Source organism: Anarhichas minor, unplaced genomic scaffold, assembly GCF_050575085.1.
Source record: "Anarhichas minor isolate MPS153535 unplaced genomic scaffold, ASM5057508v1 ptg000042l, whole genome shotgun sequence".
Classification (NCBI taxonomy): Eukaryota; Metazoa; Chordata; class Actinopteri; order Perciformes; family Anarhichadidae; genus Anarhichas; species Anarhichas minor.
This window is the reverse complement of record NW_027466488.1, coordinates 6,903,835-6,922,827: the sequence shown is the minus strand read 5'-3', so window position 1 is coordinate 6,922,827 and position 18,993 is coordinate 6,903,835. Positions and strand designations below refer to the sequence as shown.

The 18,993-nt window shown below is 41.2% G+C and overlaps 1 protein-coding gene across 1 annotated transcript in view; it reads left to right on the top strand.

Moving 5' to 3' along the window:
- The window catches only part of ush2a (Usher syndrome 2A (autosomal recessive, mild)), a 193,846-nt gene extending 176,429 nt beyond the window's left edge, over positions 1 to 17,417 (top strand). The window contains exons 74-94 of the mRNA XM_076110215.1: positions 2,479 to 2,560; positions 2,658 to 2,803; positions 3,016 to 3,357; positions 3,540 to 3,901; positions 4,003 to 4,372; positions 4,610 to 4,891; positions 5,013 to 5,182; positions 7,115 to 7,445; positions 11,601 to 11,807; positions 12,038 to 12,130; positions 12,605 to 12,750; positions 12,931 to 13,049; positions 13,441 to 13,539; positions 13,630 to 13,806; positions 13,907 to 13,990; positions 14,303 to 14,444; positions 14,662 to 14,749; positions 15,857 to 15,916; positions 15,980 to 16,048; positions 16,861 to 17,061; positions 17,328 to 17,417. Coding sequence (XP_075966330.1) covers positions 2,479 to 2,560; positions 2,658 to 2,803; positions 3,016 to 3,357; positions 3,540 to 3,901; positions 4,003 to 4,372; positions 4,610 to 4,891; positions 5,013 to 5,182; positions 7,115 to 7,445; positions 11,601 to 11,807; positions 12,038 to 12,130; positions 12,605 to 12,750; positions 12,931 to 13,049; positions 13,441 to 13,539; positions 13,630 to 13,806; positions 13,907 to 13,990; positions 14,303 to 14,444; positions 14,662 to 14,749; positions 15,857 to 15,916; positions 15,980 to 16,048; positions 16,861 to 17,061; positions 17,328 to 17,417 — 3,660 coding nt within the window. The remainder of the gene's footprint in view (positions 1 to 2,478; positions 2,561 to 2,657; positions 2,804 to 3,015; positions 3,358 to 3,539; positions 3,902 to 4,002; positions 4,373 to 4,609; positions 4,892 to 5,012; positions 5,183 to 7,114; positions 7,446 to 11,600; positions 11,808 to 12,037; positions 12,131 to 12,604; positions 12,751 to 12,930; positions 13,050 to 13,440; positions 13,540 to 13,629; positions 13,807 to 13,906; positions 13,991 to 14,302; positions 14,445 to 14,661; positions 14,750 to 15,856; positions 15,917 to 15,979; positions 16,049 to 16,860; positions 17,062 to 17,327) is intronic.
- Positions 17,418 to 18,993: the final 1,576 nt, after the last annotated feature.

The following is an 18,993-nucleotide window of genomic DNA, read 5'->3' as shown; positions in this document are numbered from 1 at the left end:
TCTTGGTTAATCATTACAGCTATCATTTTGCTGATGCCGCATTAGAAATGTAAAATCCTTCACTAGAACCAGGTCTATTTATTACAGGGACACCATAAATACCTACTGCTAAATTGCAATATAGCTCTATCCCCAAAGTTGGTGCTGAAACATCCAAAATGAAACAGCCATTTAATAGCTATGACTGTTTAATATTACACACATCAAGGTCAGTTGCTCTATAGTATACATAAAGTACAAATATAAGGTTGGGAAATTGTATTCCAACTGTGTGGTCTTTTTCTCTATTTTCTATACTCCTGTTTACCTTCACAGCAGTGGATTATTGGATATTAAATTTACCTTCTTCATAATTCTGTTAGTCATGTAATTTTCTCTAGTTTTGTGTGCATGTTTGGCTACATATTCCTATGTGCGTTATAAGATACTGTGAAAGTATTTTGTGTGTTTCTTTACACGTGTATGTATGAGAGAGAAATGGTTATTGAGGAAGCTGTTAATGTAATGTAATAGGAGTGTGTTTTAGTGTTGCACCATTTGATTACTGCCTGTCTGCGGATCTGTATGTGTGTGTTTGTGTGCTCTTAAAAGGCTGAGGTGGTGAATTTCATAGCGCTTGATTGTTGAGTGCGTGTGTGTGTGTGTGTGTGTGTGTGTGTGTGTGTGTGTGTGTGTGTGTGTTGAGTGAGTGTTAGAAGGCCGTTAATGTGGTGTGTTTCAGTGATAAAGTGTTTGAATGTATTGCCATCTAGAGGCCTGAAGCAGAGTCTCCATGCTCCTATAAAAGCTGCCAGCGCCAGATGCTGCTATTGACAATGTGCATATGTTAACCGCTTTATAGGCCACATGCCTCACATATTTCACTGGCTTTTAAGGTAGAGAGATCTCTCATTCTCGCTCACTTAATCTGTCTCTCCCTTTTGCCACATCTATCTTTTTTTTCTCTCCCACTTTAGCTTTCTTCCAGCTTTTTTTTTTTACCAATTCACTCAATCTCTCTGTCGTAGACTTTCTCACACTCCCCCCTCCTCCTGCTTCCCTTTTTTTATTTCCCTCATCAGTTATTAACTTACTCACCTCTTTCTCTTTTTGTATCCCTCTTTTCTAATTGTCTGTCCTACATCGCCTTACTTATGTATACTTCATTTCATTCCGATCTCTTTTTTCTTTCGACCTTTATTTCTTACTTCTACCGCCTCCTTCTCTTTCTATCTCTCTCCATCCCTGTGTGTCTCTCTCTCTCTCTCTCTCTCTCTCTCTCTTTCTCTCTTTCTCTCTCTCTCTACTGAGAAGTGCAGTGATTTGCAGGAGGATTTAGCTTGTGTCTAGGTGTCTAGGGGCTTATTAATCCTATTTTACTGTGGATGAAAAACACGTTGGCTCCCAGACATGAAAACAGTGAATACATGCATTCTGGTTGTTGTTCAGACAGTTCATCCTTGGTGCCAGGCTATGGTGATTTGTCAGGGTTTTCATTTGATTCAGCTTGAATTGGAGCTTTTTTGATCCTCTTGCTGCTGCATTGAAGTGGGTTACCAGTTAATCTCTTTACATATGGTTGCTTAACTGAAAGCATACAATCCTGAACAGACTTTTTTTTTTTTTTTTTCAAACTGCAGACTCAACACATGACAAAATACAGCCTCCTATGTTGTGCAATCAAACAAATATGTTCACACAGACACACACACACACACAGAAACATCACTCTCATAGCGACTTTAAAGCTCACAGTCATAAACAAACAGGCAGTCCTGGAGCCTAGTGCTCCCTGACTACCATGTCATCGCACGCCAGGGCCTTTTGAAACAACAGTGTGTCTCTTATCAATTAGTAAATGGTGTTCCCACTGTATCACAGACACACACATACACACACTGCCCCTGTGTCTGCCAGGGTGTTGGGCTGGGTCCCACTGCCTAAAGCTACTGGCAGACTCACTCCGCCTGTGTCTTTGTGTGTCTGTGTGTGTGTGTGCGTGTGCGTGTGTGTGTGTGTTTGCGTCTGTGTGATATAAAAGGGTGCATGTGTGACATAAACACTCAATCGGGAAGCTTTGAATTCACCCACAAGGGACGGCCGTCTGCCTGCCAGTCTCTTTCTGTCTCTCCCACTTCTCTGGTGTCTACTTACTTTACCATGGCAGAGCCTGTATGTTGAAATGTTGATATCACAATTCCCATGTCATGTCATCTTAGCTCGCCATTGTTTCAATGTTCCTTTTCATTCCCCGTTTTAATGAGTAATGCACGGGTTTTTATTCATGCAGGATTTGTTTGTGGAACTAACTCGCTCACTTCTCTTGCTGTGACATGCTACTCACTTTGCTCTTTCCTTCTCCATCTCCGCTCTTTTTTCATTCACCTTTTTAACTTTTGCCCAATCATTCCTTTGTCGTTCCTTTTTTCTCTCCCGTATCTCCTCCTGCCTACAACGACTCCCTACAATCATACCTTGGTGTCTCTCTTTCTCTCTCAGGGTTCAGTCCAAGAAGCGACAGTCTATGGTCTGGAACCGTACAGCCAGTATAGTCTACGAGTGGAAGCTGTGAACGAAGCAGGTAGGTTGATTATGATCGGTAACTCATTTAAAATATCAGGAGCAGATGATATCAGCACTAACCACTGAACTACTACTCGATATTTTGCAACTCTCAGGTAGTGTGTCCAGTCCATGGGTTGCCATTAGGACCCTGGAGGCTTCTCCGGCTGGCCTGTCTAACTTCACAGCGGAGCAGAGAGAGCAGGGCAGGGCGTTACTGCTTATCTGGGATCAGCCAAGTGCTCCAAATGGAATAATCACGGTACATTCAATACACACTACAAAAACACAAAACCCATACCAAGGTGTAAACACAGCTCTTCAGATAAAATCAGTCTCACATAAGAGAAGACACAGTAGAAGACAGAGATGCGGATAGATACCAATACTAAAGTCTTTTCTTTCTCTCCTCCTCTTCCACTGCACTGCATACTCTTCTTTCCTCTTGCCTGCTTTCCATGTCTTTCTTTCTAGATGTACAACTTGTACAGTGAGGGGAACCTGGAATTCAGTGGACTGTTGCGCAACTTCCTGTTTCGTCGTTTGGAGCCATGGACCATGTATACTTTGATCCTTGAAGCTTGCACCTTAGCAGGCTGCACACGCACCCCATCCCAGCATGTCACCACAGCAGCAGCTCCACCTGCTTTCCAGCCCCCTCCCAGGCCTCTCTTCATTGGCCCAGACCGTGTGGCACTTACCTGGGGCCCTCCCTCTCAGCCCAACGGGCCAATTGGAGAGTATTACTTAATTGGGAGAAGTTTGGAGGAAGAGGGGAGAGAAAGAAGTAAAGAAGAGGATAATGAAAGCGGAAAGGTAGGTAAAACAAAACATCTCTGAAGTTACAGGCAGTTACTTTAAAGTTCATTGTCAGTTTCACCATTTGTCATTATCCTGATTGAATACCAAGCTGCCACTTCTATCCATGTCAATGGGGGTCATCAAATAAGAATTGTGTTCCTACAGTACAACTCATCAACCTTTATTATCCACAACAGGTGCTGTTCAGAGAATCATCCCCACAACATGCTGACTCCGTCTCGTATACAGTGACTGGTCTGCGTCCCTGGACACAGTACCAGTTCAGTGTCCGGACTCACAACCCCGCTGGACACACCCACAGCCCCTGGGTAACTGTGACAACCAAACAGGCCCCTCCTCATGGTCTAGCTCCCCCAAAAGTGAGTCACCTCCAAGGCCAGCCCAGTGAGGTGTTTGTGTCTTGGACCCCTCCTTTGGAGCCCAACGGGATACTTCAGTCCTACAGGATTCAGAGAAACAATGTCAGTTTCTCATTTAGTTTTGACCCTATTGTCCTCAGCTACATGGACGAAGACCTCCTGCCATTTTCAACATATAGGTATTGCTTCCCTTTACTCACACCATTGTGTTTTCTCAAATTAACTAACTCTCTTGATAGAGATGATTATCCTTTTCATTCTTTTCTATTCTTTTCTGCAGCTACTCAATCATAGCCTGCACGTCTGAGGGATGCATAACCAGCCTTTATAGAAACATCACTACTCTAGAGGCTCCACCTGCCACAGTGGAAGCTCCCACAGCGGACAGCATCACATCCAATAGTTTGAACGTTTCCTGGAGTAAACCGCTGATGCAGAATGGAGAGGTGACTGAATATGTGCTGAAATTGAACAACGAAGAAACTTATCGCGGGAGAGAACTAAATACAGTGTTGTCAGATCTGCGGCCACACACGTCATATCATCTGGTCCTTTTGGCTTGTACCAGCGGTGGGTGCACCGCCAGCGCCACAATGTCCATAGTGACTGAGGAGGCTCCTCCCACTGGCCTGCCCGTTCCAACTCTTAAGGTGTGTTTGTTTATCTTAGACTTCCAGTGAAACATTTCGCCGTTCATCCAAGATAATTCAATAGAACTTAGCCTCTTGCAAAACTTTGCAAAACCTCATCAACACTAATTATTCGATAATCAGTAGAATCATTTTTATTATACCATTTATATTATTTTGGGGAGATTTGTTGAGTTTTAAAATGTGTAATGCTCCTTGTAGCTCTGTTTGATGTGACCTTTGACCTTTCCCTTGAAGGTCACTGGCCCAGAGTCAGTGGAGGTGAGCTGGAGACCACCGGAGCACCCGAATGGCATCATCACAGGTTATGAACTCCGCAGAGATGGCGAAGTTATCTATGTTGGCACTGAGGCCCATTACCACGACTTCACACTGTTGCCAAGTGTAGAATACAGCTACGTTGTCAGAGCCAACAACAGCAAAGGGGCAGCGAGCAGCACAGCAGCCACAGCGAAGACTCACCCGTCAGCTCCTTCAGGTGTCGGTCTTCCCACACTGACACCTCTGGGACCAAGCCAGGTGAGTCATCCATATATTCAGTCCTAATAAGTAACAGCTGGATCATGACATCACAAAGGTTTATCTTGCTACTGTCTCTAAATGGTTGTTTAAAAGTTTTTTATGCTGTTTGTGTTTACAGTTGAGAGTAGATTGGAGTACTCCAGCCCGTCCTAATGGAGACATTGTGAGTTACACTGTGTATCAAAGAGATCCAGTCCAACTCCGAATCACCAGCACTGTGTTCACTCCAGAGGACGGTGACTTCTCTGACCGACACACCATTCTGCGTGGGCTGGCTCCTTACCACAGGTCAGTCAAAGCAGATCTCCACCACAGTTAAATTTTATGCAGCAGTTTATGGATGAAATGTATGGTACATGTATAAGTAGGAAGAATATGTAGTTTTTTTCTTTATTAAAAAGCTGAAGGTTGAAGATTTTACATTTTTATTAAACTGCATTACTTAAAACGGTCAAGAAAAAAACAATACATGTTCCTATTTCAATGTGTAATAAATACTGTGATGAAGGAAATACGGGGAGGAATACCAGATAAGAAGGGAACAGAGTGCCATCTCTTGGTAACAAAAAAACCCACTCTGGTAGACTTTTTACAAACCACCACAACCCAGGCATTGATGTACTGTTAATACCAGAACTAGGTTCACCTCGTTCTCATTTCACTCAGTTAATAACCTTCATTTTCTTTAAAAAAAAATCAGTCAATGCATCTTTCAAAACAGCTGGTGAAATTCTGATTCCAGCTTTTTAAATGTGAACATTTTCTGGTTTCTTTACTCCTCTGTCACAGTAAATTTGATATCTTTGAGTTGTGCACAAAACAAGACATTTGAAGATGTCATATTGGGCTTTTGGAAACACTAGTCGTCATTTTTCACCATTTTCTGAGATTAGATTTAGAGACCAAACAACTATCGATTAATCAAGAAAATAATCGACAGATTAATTGCCCTAAATTTAACATATAATTTAAAATGATTGAACTTTAATTGAACCTATCTAAACTGGTGTAAATGTTTATTTAGTTTTAAAAGGGCAGAAAAAGAGGGTAGAGACGGAAAGAGGGTAAAATCAGAATGGTATTATACATTTTCCAAATTCCAGAGGAATGACTCATTTCATTACTGATCTAACTCAAAAACAATTTGTATGTTCTTTCACTGGCTTGTATAATTTACTTCCACATGAAAAAGTAATCTTACAAGGATTAAAAAATGCACAACATCACTGTGCAGTTTGTACTCTGCTGTTTTGCCCAATAAAGTCTTCTGTCAGGATATAGTTACACCTACAAGTCAAATGCTGTATTTCTGAGCTATTTGAAATAAATTAGGATACTAATGCACGTGTCAAGATGCAAATATCTTAATTTGGTAAAAATAAAAAAAACTCTCAACAAGCTGTAAAAAATGACATCTTTAAGACTGTGGTGGTTTAAAGCAAGAAATGGAGACAGATGGTCAGAAAAAAGTAAAAGGGGGTCAACTTTGATGCCGTGGCCATGCATCTAACTCTCTCAGAAAAAGACAGGAGTGTAGACCAAAGACTATATATTGCTCTATGTCTGTGTGTGAGGGTGCATATGCATGTGCTGTTGTGTGTGTCTATTCATGTGTGTACATGTGTGCTTGAAGGTGTGGCTGTTTATGTGTGGGCGTGTGTATGTGTTGATAAGATTCAGATGATAAAAGCTCAGATCAGCCTTATCATCTAAAGATCGCTCCCCCTCTCTCTGATGACCTTCTACTATCCATTCAACTAATCTTCATCACCCTCTCTCTGTATTTCTCTCCCTCACTCCTCTTTATCATCTTCCAAAGTAGTTACCTCGTGATGTTGGTTGTCTTGTTGTAGTCTGGTGTGGCTCAATTGACATACAGTGCAGACAGACATTTCAAACATGTTAATTGCGTGATTTTTGATTGGACCACTGCTCCACTGGACTGTAATTCTGTCTTTGATGGTTTGAAACTGGGAAAAATATGGTGGACTTTCTGGACATCCCAAAAACTAACACTAGAATAGTTGCTGATTTGCAAGGTTCTTAGCTGATTGTCAGTGGAGTTTTATCAGATTTAAGTCTTGTGTAAACTGTACTCGCAGTACACTGGTATCCATGGTCAAAAGTATCTTGTGTTCTTTCCCCACAATGGTCTCTTACACAATACACAAACCTCACTAATGATTGCATTTAAAAACATGTGCTAATATGTGTGTGTAGGTATGAAGTGAGGGTGGAGGCATGCACTGCGCTGGGCTGCTCCTCCAGTGACTGGGCATCCGTACTCACTCTGGACGCTCCCCCTGCTGGACAAACAGCGCCACTGTTAGACCTTCAGCCTGACACGCACACAGGCCTGCAGACCACCTTTCTGCTCACCTGGTCCCCTCCAGCTGAGCCCAATGGTAGAGTCCTCCGTTACGAGGTGTACCGCAGACTGGACCATACCACTGATATCCACAGACGTGATGCAGCAACACTTGTTTACAGGAATATCTCTACTACTTGCAAAGATGAAGCACTCAAGCCGTATACTGTGTACCAGTACCAGGTACAATGCTTTGTGCATTTAAATGTGTTTGTGTGTGTGTGTTGTTTTGTTTTGAGTATAACACAAATGCTAACTGGTTAGTCTTGGTAAACTTCAACTGACTGAACTAATATTTATCCAGATCTGAGAGGAAATGGGAACCAGTCCTTGTGTAGTCACTAAAAACTCAAACTTGACCTGGATTTTATGATGCAACCTTGAGGTATTTAACTGCCTTTCTTATTTGTATTAAACAGGATAAATCAATGTTTTACAGACATTATTTATCTTGAAAAACAAGTAGAAAAGATGTATTTCTTCAAGAAAATAGGATTAAATCCTAAACCTGAAGGGCAACTGAAAATAATAATTAACAGCAAAAGTCCTAATGGGTCCTGTATATACAGATTTATAAAAACGTCTTGTTCTCTGCAGTGAATGTAGAAACAGAGTTAAATGTTTTATTGTGATCTGTGAACTTCCTTTTGAGTCTAGACCTGTTGTGATCATCAGAGGATGTGGCCTTCTTTCACAATGAAATGTTCTCCAAAAGTCCAGTCACGCACACAGACACAGATATCGCGCACACACCTCGACTGATACGGTCTATCCATACACTCCAGCATACACAGACATCCACGCACAGCCAGGTAATCCGACAGGTGTTAAATGGTGGGGTCCATATTCATGCTGTTGTGCAGCACACTAATTGACAGGCTAGCCCTTTGGAAGCAACAATAACATTAGCATTCCTGCCTGTCAGATGTACGAGCTGAGGCCAGAGAACCTGTGTAATTGATTGAGTTTGCCTGATTGTGGTGCCGTCTTTATTTACGAGGCCCTAATTTATGACAGGAGGAGGGAGGGAGGGAGGAGCTTTGGGAGATGACGAGCGGGCAACAGAGCCATTAATCACTGGGCCCTCAGAGCACCCCACTTCCTGATTACCAGCCAGCCAATCGAATTAACTGTTAGCCCCCTTGGTAACAGAGCTTGTATTGGAAAGACCTTTTAATGGTGACCGCTACACGTCCCCTGAGGATTTATCAGTGGGGTACGTGGACAAGGTGGTGGTATGTGTGTGATGTCCGTGCACACAGTAGTACTCTGTGTGTTTGTTTCTGTGTGCATGTAAACAAATGTGAGTGTCACAGACAGAGAAGCAAAGATACTGTATACATTTTTGTCATTCCTCTCAATCTTCAACAATAAGCTATATTTTCTGCCTGTCGATCTACCAATCTTTTAGTCAATCCTTTTATCTACCCACATGTCTGTCTTTCTATCTCCCTTGCTTTATTTTTATTTAGCTGTTAATCTCTCTATGTACCTATCTGACTCTCATCCTTTCTGTCTGTGTTTCAGGCGTACACAAGGACGATAAGTCAGTTCAGTTTAGCACACCACAGTGCAGAGAGAGAAATCATATTAGGCTAATTACACTGGGTCATAAGCTCCTATTGACAGCTTTATGCTTGGTTTTAATTACTGCCCACTTTCACACAACTTACCCCCTTCACCCCAAGTAGATGCACCCGCCAAGTAGCTCCGTTGGCCTATTGGAGCGCTTGAATTAAGTCCGCAGTCCGACCGTCCAATAAAAATCCTCAAATACTCGCTGGTAGCTTCCTGAAGTCGTTTGTTGCCATGGCGGCACATTTGCTGCCATGGCAGCTAACGGGGTATATTTTTATTTTGTGTCTAATAAGCCAAACCACGGCCCAATAGGAGGAGAGAGGACAAGAGACGAGAGAAAGCAGTAAAAAGTCTGTAGATGATATAAGGACGAGATGAGTTCTACCTTTTAGCAGTGGATCAAGGGCAAGGTGATCTGGACTGACTTTAGTTTTGAACTTTTTCTCTTCGTTTTGTCGATGTGGCACAAAGTTCTTAATCAAGCCCAAAAGCTTTGCGTCACGTTGAGGCTTTAACTGTGTTGCTGCTAGGGGAAGAACATGGTTGTTGCTGGGTAGATATATTTTATTGCTGCAGTTATAATGTTATGTGAAGGCAGGAGCAAATGTAATTGGAAAATCTTTGCAGCAACAAGTCAAGCCACAGTTCCTGAGTTGAAACTACACATGTAACAGAAAACTTTTTCTTTCACCTTTTTCTTTCAGGCTTTTTAACCAGACATGTTGTGTCCTTTCTACGTTTTCCGTCGCATTAATATCAGGCTGCAAATGTGATTACAATGCAGAAATAGCTTGTTAATCCCAAGTTATCAATGTTACAATTAAAGGTACAATCAAGACAGTGTTGGCATAATTACATAACATGCTAACATACAGACACATTCAGAAGAAATAAAAACTGTTATTTAGAAGCTATATAAATTCAATTTGTCATTCTATCTCTTTTTTTATTCTTTTAGAATATTATTTTCAGAGAAGAGTTCTACTTCATTAGTGTTGTGAAAATGTTGTAACATAGTATATCAAAAATGCTCTCAGCTGAGGTCAAGTTGCAGTCTCAATTTTCTGTATAACTACATTTGATTATTATCCAAGCTTGTTGATCTCAGAAAAATCCTTTTTCCTGAACTTCACCTTTTGAGCTCTCCTGCACTCTGCAAGTGACATACAGTCATCATTAATACCAGGTAGAACACCTTGCAACATGTGTTTTTAAGATTGGATGAACTTTGCTATTACAGTTATAATAAGTCTATAGAGTTTTAAAATCCTGCCTCAAAGAAGAATAAATGCAGTGTGTCGTCTTTGTGTATGGCTGGTAACCCTTCAAACAGGACTTCACGTATTTCTTCTTCCTAATAGCACCCTATAGCCAACACAACCTACATCAATGCAGACCTTTGCAGTGTTTTTGCTCAAAGGTTGCTGTCAGTCTGAATGCACCACTAATGAACCAGTTGGTAATTTCATTGAGATTTTGGGTTGAAACACAAACAAGGTGCAGCACAAATATGTGTCACAAGTAAGAAGAGAATGGAGCAGGGAAGCAGGAGAAGTGCAGCATGCGCTGGTCGAGTTGGTGTGGGCCACAACAATGACCAATCACATCAGATCCTCTCATCCCCTTTAAAAGCAACAGACAGTTTGATGGGCCAGTGGGCGAGTCCAGGTAGGAAACCAGTCGAGTCACGAAAAAATAATACACATTACCCCTAAAACGCATTCAAGGACAGATGTGTCTTTCCCTTTTTGAGTTTAATGGATCACACTAAAATGTTGTGTTTGTATGATGTGATTTTAATAAGTGACTATAAAAGTTGCCGCCCTCATATCTGGATGCATTTGCATGCACACAATGATGCAACTCCTACTAAGAAAAAAACAATCTTATCTCCAGAACTAAACCGATCACTATATCCAACCAGGTACGTTTGGAGCCACAAAATCAAGCTCAAAATCTCTCCTGCTTCCTCTCTTTGTGCTTTATCCACCCTTCCTCCTGTCCTCCTCCTCCTCCTCCCCATTCCCAGTCTCTCCATCTTCCATTCTTCCTTCCCCTCTCCCATCTCAGTCCATCTGTGCTGTCACTTAGATCAATCAGTCTGATTGATCACGGCCTAATTGACTATTATTGAGGTTAATTCAACTCTTAACACACTTGCATGCACAAGCATACACGCACAAAACTCGTCATCACAGCTACAAACAACACACACACACACACAGACACACACACACATAGACACTTTCACCAGTAAAGCTCAGACCCATCCATCTGCCTTCTGCACTACTTCTGACAGGCTACAGATGACTTACACATGCAAATCTCCACCCTGCCTGACCCTGTGCTGTGTACACCCTCTAATTATACCCAACACAAGCACACAAATAAGATTAGTGTGTGTGTGTGTGTGTGTGTGTGTGTGCGTGTGCGTGTGTGTGTGAATAACTCCTTGATGAAGGTGAAAAGTAATTGTCATGCAGATATGTTGGTGTTGGGTTGCATGTTGAAAAGGTTTTGCTCTCACTGCCGATGGTAGTTTTGATGGATGGTCCAATGCATTGACTTATATCCTTCTGGTGGTGTGGTGGATACTGGGTAATTAAGAGTTAATAAAATGCATCTAAAATCCCAATGACTGGAGAAAAAAGTTGTCTGGCTCTCACTTTGTCTCAGATGTCCCTCTATGATTGACCGTCAATTATACATGTGAATTGAATTTCATGATTTTATTGACTTATATGTGGTTTTGTCCGACAGGTGTGGGCAGTGAATTCGGCCGGTCGTTCTGCCAGTCCGTGGGTCAATGGGCGAACAGGACCTGCCCCGCCTGAGGGTGTAGGCCCACCTATTTTCCTGCGTGTTTCAGCAACCTCAGCACTCGTGAACATCAATCCTCCAGCCCGACCCAATGGCATTGTTAGCCTTTACAGAGTGTTCTCAGTGAACCACAACAACCACACTCTGGTAAAGTATAATACTGCATTTAACATTCCCCTCGTAAGAACTTGAGTTCCTCAGTTGGATTTCTTTTCTCTCCAGCCCTCTTTTTCTACCCTTTTCTGTGATCACTCACACGTATTCCCTCCTCTCTCTCCTATTTTGAATTCTTCATCCTGACCCAATATTTGCTTTTCACTTATATGACTACCCAAAATATAAACATATCTCACCCTCTTTCTTTCCCCTTCCTGTAGCTCTCAGAGGGTACATCCCATCAGCAGACACTCCATGGTTTACGTCCTTACACTCAGTATTGGGTAGGAGTAGAGGCCTGCACCTGTTACCAGGTAATAGTAACATGAATATGTACATAACAGCTACACTTTGTCATGAAAGTGAGATCACAGATTCAGTCTGGTGTGACAGATTTATAGATACAGTGAATTGATTGGAGGATAATCTACTTAGCTTTGCTTTGAATTAGTCTTTTGTAAGGAAAAGATATTCACCAGTTGTACCATCACTGATCTGGAGATTGTATTGTTTGGCAGGCCAAATTACATGAGATTGTTACAGTCACCATGTTGCATTAGTAGTTTCACTTTAGTTTTTTCCTGCTTGCCTTAGATTATTGTGATATTCTTACAGTAAAATCCTTGAACAGAGGTACTAGTGTTACTCTTTTGATTGCAAAACAACTCCCTGAGCTGAATGTTTATATATTGTGTTTATAGTTATTCTATGAATTCTGAGACGACACAGTACTCGTTCACTCAGAAATACTACAAATTTGTGAACAGTCTGTTTTGAACATTTGACAGTGCTGCAGCCAGGGTCCACTGAGTGAGCTCCACACCCTGGCAGCCCCCCCGGCCCAGCAGCCTCCTCCTCGCCCCCTCACCCTGACCTCCCGCTCTGTGCAGCTGGAATGGGACGAGCCTCTGGCACCTAATGGAGTTATTGAGAGGTCGGTAGAAAACACATAAAGTGCACATTGTTCAATGTATTTTCAAAATACTGAAGTTAACAAAAAACTGTTAGCAGTCAGATTACATGAATGAGTGTGACAGAAGGCATGAGCAGACACACATACCATAATTTCACTCTCGCTCACTTCCCTCCTCTCTTTCTTTCTCTCTGTTTCCAGCTGTGAACTACATCTCAGATCACCTTGCCCGCAGCCTCCCCAGCCTGTACCCCTCCCTTGCATTGAAGGGCCAATAGAAATCTCTTTCTTTGGCAAAAGGAGGAGCTACAATGTGACAGGTCACTCCGTGGTTATGTCAAGTCAAGATGTTTTTAAAATACATAACACTAAGTTGTACTGGCACGTATTACAGGAAAAGTTATATTTGCATCAGTACCAAAACTGGAACAAGAAAGAGGAACAATGACCATAATAATATATATAAGTGTAAAAGCAGTTAAAACTCCCAGTAATGAGTGACCAATTGATAATAAAACATTTGGAGATCAATAAAGTCTTAAGCAAGCCGTGACAAGGAGGCAGGTGACAGATGTAAATAAGAATAATTGAGCTAAACTGAAATAGACTGCAAGCCATCTTCAAAGAAGGATAACCGCTAATTAAAAGATTTAGAGAGGTACTGGCATAGTGTTGTTGTCTGTGTTATGTATTTTGTGCTAATCTGTGCAGGTCTCCAGCCATACTCCACCTATCAGCTGAGAGCTGCCTGCTTCAACAACATGGGCAGCACTGCCTCCAACTGGACTACTGTTACAACTCTCAGTGAAGGTAACACATGTGTCCAATCCCTCAACTCTCCCAGCCAAGCCGTCTTAAGACACATAACCACACAACCAAAGTTTCTCTCTCTCCCTCCAGCCCCACAGTATGTGTCTCCTTTCCCGGTGGACAGCAACCTGACAGTTATTTGGCTGGACTGGACGGGGTCCTTCTCCCTCAATGGGTACCTGAAGGAGTTTAGTGTGACAGAGAGCCAGCTGAGGGTCTATACTGGTTTCTATAGCTATCTCCATATTCCACGCACCTCACAGAAAAGTGAGAACACACACACATATACATATCTACTTACACATTTATACCAGGTGGGAACATAGGTTGATACGCGCTTTTTTTCTCTCTCTCGCTCTTCCCTTAGCTCTGTCATTTCAGGTGACTTGTACCACAAACAGTGGCAGCGCCAGTACTCCCACCATCAGATATAGCCCTGCAACAGGCCTAGGTAACGTACACGCACACGCACACACACACACACACACATTGCTGGAATCGGTCCTCAGGTAAAATCGGACCTGAATCTGGATTTTCCTCAGCGACTAAGGAATCTGTTTTTATCTGTCCCTCACATCCTCTTCCACATTTTAATTAAGTGAAACTTTATTGCCATTATGTTTTGTTAAAAATGTTGTCAAGTCATATACAGTATAATACATAGGCAGAGTAAGGTAATTCAAAATGAATACAATAAATACACAAACAGTACATGGAATGAATCATATAGTTAAACTCATAACTTGTTAATCTTTTTCTGCAGGTCCTCCTGAGCCTGAAGACATGGGTAAAGAGGGCATCAGCATGTCAGCAACGCCGGTTTACTCTGAGCTGTGGTTCATCTTGTTGTTAGCCCTGCTTGGTCTATTTCTGCTAGCAATACTGTTGGGCCTAGTACTACAAAGGTATTCTAATGCTATATGCAGCGTGGAAAAGCTTTACGGCATAAATCCAATAGAATAGAAGTTCTTCCTCTCAGTTTCTCTGCACTGGGTAATATTTAACTGCACTAAGGCATCAAACTGAGCATAACTTGTCTTTACAAAGCGCAACACACACTCTGTAAAAAACTGCTTAATCCAAAGAAGAACGAGAACAAAAGGGTGTTTTTCTCCCCTTTAGAGCCCTGAGGAAGAATCCATCAGCCAGAGAGCGCCCCCCGCTGGTCATGCTGCAGAAGACCCAGAAGGCTGCGGGAGAGACGTACATGGTGAGAGGAGCAGAGAATCAAGGCACTCGTACAGCGAGATGATTGAAAGGGCAGATTGCTGTAAGAGAGACAGAGAGAGGTAGTCGGGTTTACAAAGAGGTAAAAGCAGAAGAAAAGCTAGGGGAGGTAAAACAGAGGGGGAAACGAGACACAAGTATTTATGTTTGATTTCTTGAACTCGTTAGGTAACTCAATCAAAACACTTTTTTTCTGCATATTGTACACATTTTTGAAAAGCATGTCTTTGCAAGAGCAGCTGTGTCTTAATTGTTGCTCCACCAGAGGGGGCTGCAACAACTGTTACTGGAACGCTGCTCTTTGAATAGAGATGAGGTTCTGTGATACCAGGGAGTGGACTGGTTCAGTTTTACCAGTATTTTTACATGCTTGTATGCCCTTGTTAAATCTTTCCTACACAAGGAGTTGTGTAACATAAACATAGCAGTAAAAAACCCTGAAACTAAGGTTTTCATTTGTTTGATGTTTTTACATAAATCCAACCCTGAAAGAGGTTTATACAGCTGGTTTATTATGCCGGTGAAAAAAGCATTTTAGATATGGGAACATTTTATCCAATATATTTGAGTTTGTTCTAAGTAGAGACATCATCCCCGTATATCTCCGGGATCACTCTTTACCAATAACTACCAATAACACCTTTATCCACTGGTTGATTCATTGCTTTATTCATTTACTTTCAAACATTTTCCTTTTACCTCCTTCCATTCCAGTCTTACTACTCCTCTATTTAATTTTCTCCCACATATTTTTCAAAAAAATCATTTTTTCTTTTATATACTGTATGTCTTTTCTGTCTCTCCTCCTTTCTTCTCTCTCTTTCTCTTTCTCTCTCTGTCTCTCTCTCTCTCTCTCTCTCTCTCTCTCTCTCTCTCTCTCTCTCTGTCTTTGTATCTTCCTTTTCCTCTCCCTCTCTTCCTCTCTCTCCCCCTTCTCTGTCTGTCTCTCTCTCTTCCTCTCTCTGTCTCTCTCTCTTCCTCTCTCTCCCCCCCTTCTCTGTCTGTCTCTCTCTCTTCCTATCTCTGTCTCTCTCTGTTTCTATCTCTCTCCGTCTCTCTCTCTGTCTCTCTTCCTCTCTCTCTCTCACAGAGGCCCTGTCCTGAGTTGTGCTCTAAACATCACTCTGTGCTGCTCCCCCACCGTCCCACAGTAAGACTGTTTTCTATATTTACCGTCAAAACCCTAAATGTTTATTTTATTGTCCCCCTGCAGTTTGACACTGTAGCAGACTGTGTTGAGATCAGCAACGTTATACTTAAAAGCTTCACTGTGTACACTGAGGTATGGGATCGTGAATTTGTGTGGGTGCTTTTCTACGCATGTCTGTTTTGTTTGTGAATGCATGCTTTGTGTGTGTGTGTGTGTGTGTGTGTGTGTGTGTGTGTGTGTGTGTGTGTGTGTGTGTGTGTGTGTGTGTGTGTGTGTGTGTGTGTGTGTGTGTGTGTGTGTGTGTGTGTGTGTGTGTGTGTGTGTGATAAGATTAATTATCATAAAGGTAAGATATGTCGTACAGTCTGTCGGTTTGTCCTTAAATACAGTGTTGATTTTGTATGTGCAACAAATAGAATCTTCTGATATATCCAAAGTTTACAGCAGCAACCATGAAGCCAGTTTATACTTGTACTCAGTCCCTCTCTATGTGGTCCAAAGGGCCAATCCTTGCTGAGTACTGCCCCCTGTTGATTGTTCATGGTATGACAATGACAGCTGATAAACACTTTAATTCAAACGATAAATCAAATATAATATTTAAGTGTGAAAAATGATTTGAATTTCAAATCAATGTTTCCAGTTGATAGGCAACATAATCATACATATATTTACCTCACTTCTTCCTAGAGTTAGTTGATGTATAACAATAATACCAAAGATATGATTATGTATAACTTACACTGTTACAATACTACTTCAGATTGCACTGCAGTTTGTTCCTTGCTGCCATTGGTTTCCATTTATTTCAGTAAAATATGAAAATCATTTAAATTGAAAACTACAGCACGCATGGGAAAATGGTTTGCAGTAATATGAAGTATATCATTTGTAATAATGCTCTTTTAAATCACCATCTGACAAAAAATAAATCTATTTTTCAGGGTCTGACAGACACTAAGATCGTCGGTAGCAGCTCACGGTTCAGCCCCATGTCTGTCCTGAGGGTCCCCAGCCAAACAGACCTCAGCCAGGCCTACTCCCAGCATTCCCTGCACCGCAGCGTCAGTCAGCTGATTGACAGGAAGTCACTAATGATGGAGGAAGGAAGCTGGGACAACCCACTGGGACATGACTCTGGACTGGTGAGGATGGAAATATGTTTATGTTAAATTATGTGAGACTTTGTTTTATAGTAACAGCTCTATCAGGAATACCAGCTGCATTTACTCTGAGGTAAAGAATGAATTTAGGTTCTGAGAAATCATTTGTGGGAAACTGCCGTTCGAGTAAAATACAAGACTCCAACTGTTACTGTGAAAAGAAACCAAAAGACATATCCAAACCTTTAATGCTGATGGCTTTTTAGACTACTCAAGACCTAATTGTGATCTCATGCGTTCTCTTTCAGTACGTGGAGGAAGATGAGTTTGTGGACGCCATCAAGGCCTTAACATCTGGGAAAAGGGAGCAAACCATGTTCACAGACACTCATCTTTAAGATCCCCACGTCTAATCAGGTATCACAGTCGCAAATCAGACCTAGTTTCAAACCAAAATTGGAAAATATACATTCCTGGTATTCGGTGTTGGCTGAGGAAAGACGGGGCTCCTAACAGGATTGGAAAGTATGGAAAGTTATTTAGACAACTTACAATGCTTGAAAAATGATTTAGAAAGTCTTGAAAATATGTTAAAAGAAATGTTCAGCATTGATGACCAATACTTGTTCTGATTATGTCCAAAGTGCACTGTTATGGTTTTAATAATTAATTATGGTGTTCAGTTCCAGCGACCTGAGAGAAACAGGATACTAGTGGTTGTTTTACTGCAGCATTCATGTCAAACTATATTAAAAGAGGTGTCTTAGCCCACTGCATGTGTGACTCCCTGTAGGGACTAACAGTCTTAACTTGAGTAGAGGCAGGAATCAGATATGGAGCCTGTCAGCTGTGATCAATTCCTTCTCAGATTAAGAACCAGATCGTATTTGACTGTATTATGAGTCACTGTCTCTGCTTGCCAATTGTTTAGTTTAGTTATTTAAAAAATGTTGAAATATCAGCTATAGCAGGTTTGCTTCTCACTATTTGGAATCAAAGCATTCTAGAAGTCCATTAATATCGACGGTTTCAGTCAATTAGTGCCTAGTGAGCTTTAAATACATTATCAGCAGCAGTAGTCCTTTAGCTGATGGCCTTGATGTTAGTTTTATGACAACAAAAAAATGCCAACTGTTTTATTATTATTGTGTTAAAATGTGGCTGGGAATCACTGATGTGCCGTCTGATTGTTTGGATTATTATGTGATGTAACTTGAAAGCCCAATCTGAGATTTTATTTTTTACCATATCAGTTGTTGAGGTACACTTTAAATCATGAAATGAAGCTTTGTTCAACTTGTGAAGCTAAATGTCTTTGTTTGATAGTTCAGCTGTCAGTGGAATCCAGACCCTAGTTTTTATTATCAAGAATGAAATCAGTTTAAGAATGAGAATAAATCTCGGCTATGTCCTGTTTTGGTGTAATAGCAGCAATGAAACATTGGTTAGATTTGGATTCCACAGATTGGGCCGATCATTTTCAAGTTAAACATCATAGAAACAGTATTTATGACAACAAGATGTTGCATTTCTGTGTAGTGTTGAGTTTTTGTGTACAAAGTTGAAGCCTTGTTATAAAAACCTTTTCTTTTTTACACTGGCAGTATTATTTATGGTTGTTGTAAAAGTTGTATTTATAGATGATTCATTGATCAATGTTTCTGTTTTTTTGAGGAACTATAAAGAATGGTTGAGAAAATATTATTTTCTACTTGTTTTCTTACCTTTTCTTTACTTGAAAACTATTTGAAACATCAACACATCAAGTCGTGAACAGTACTCTGGTCCTCAAGGCAAACACTGTTAACGCGACTGTGACTCCGTTACAGATTCCTTCTTTGGCTGCAGACATTTTTGTCCATTTCTTGTTTCCTATAAAGATATCAAAGTATCTTTAAACATCTATCTAGTATTTATGTACTATAGTGTAAAACGTCAATGTAAAGTTTCATGACAGGATATTTTGATCATGTA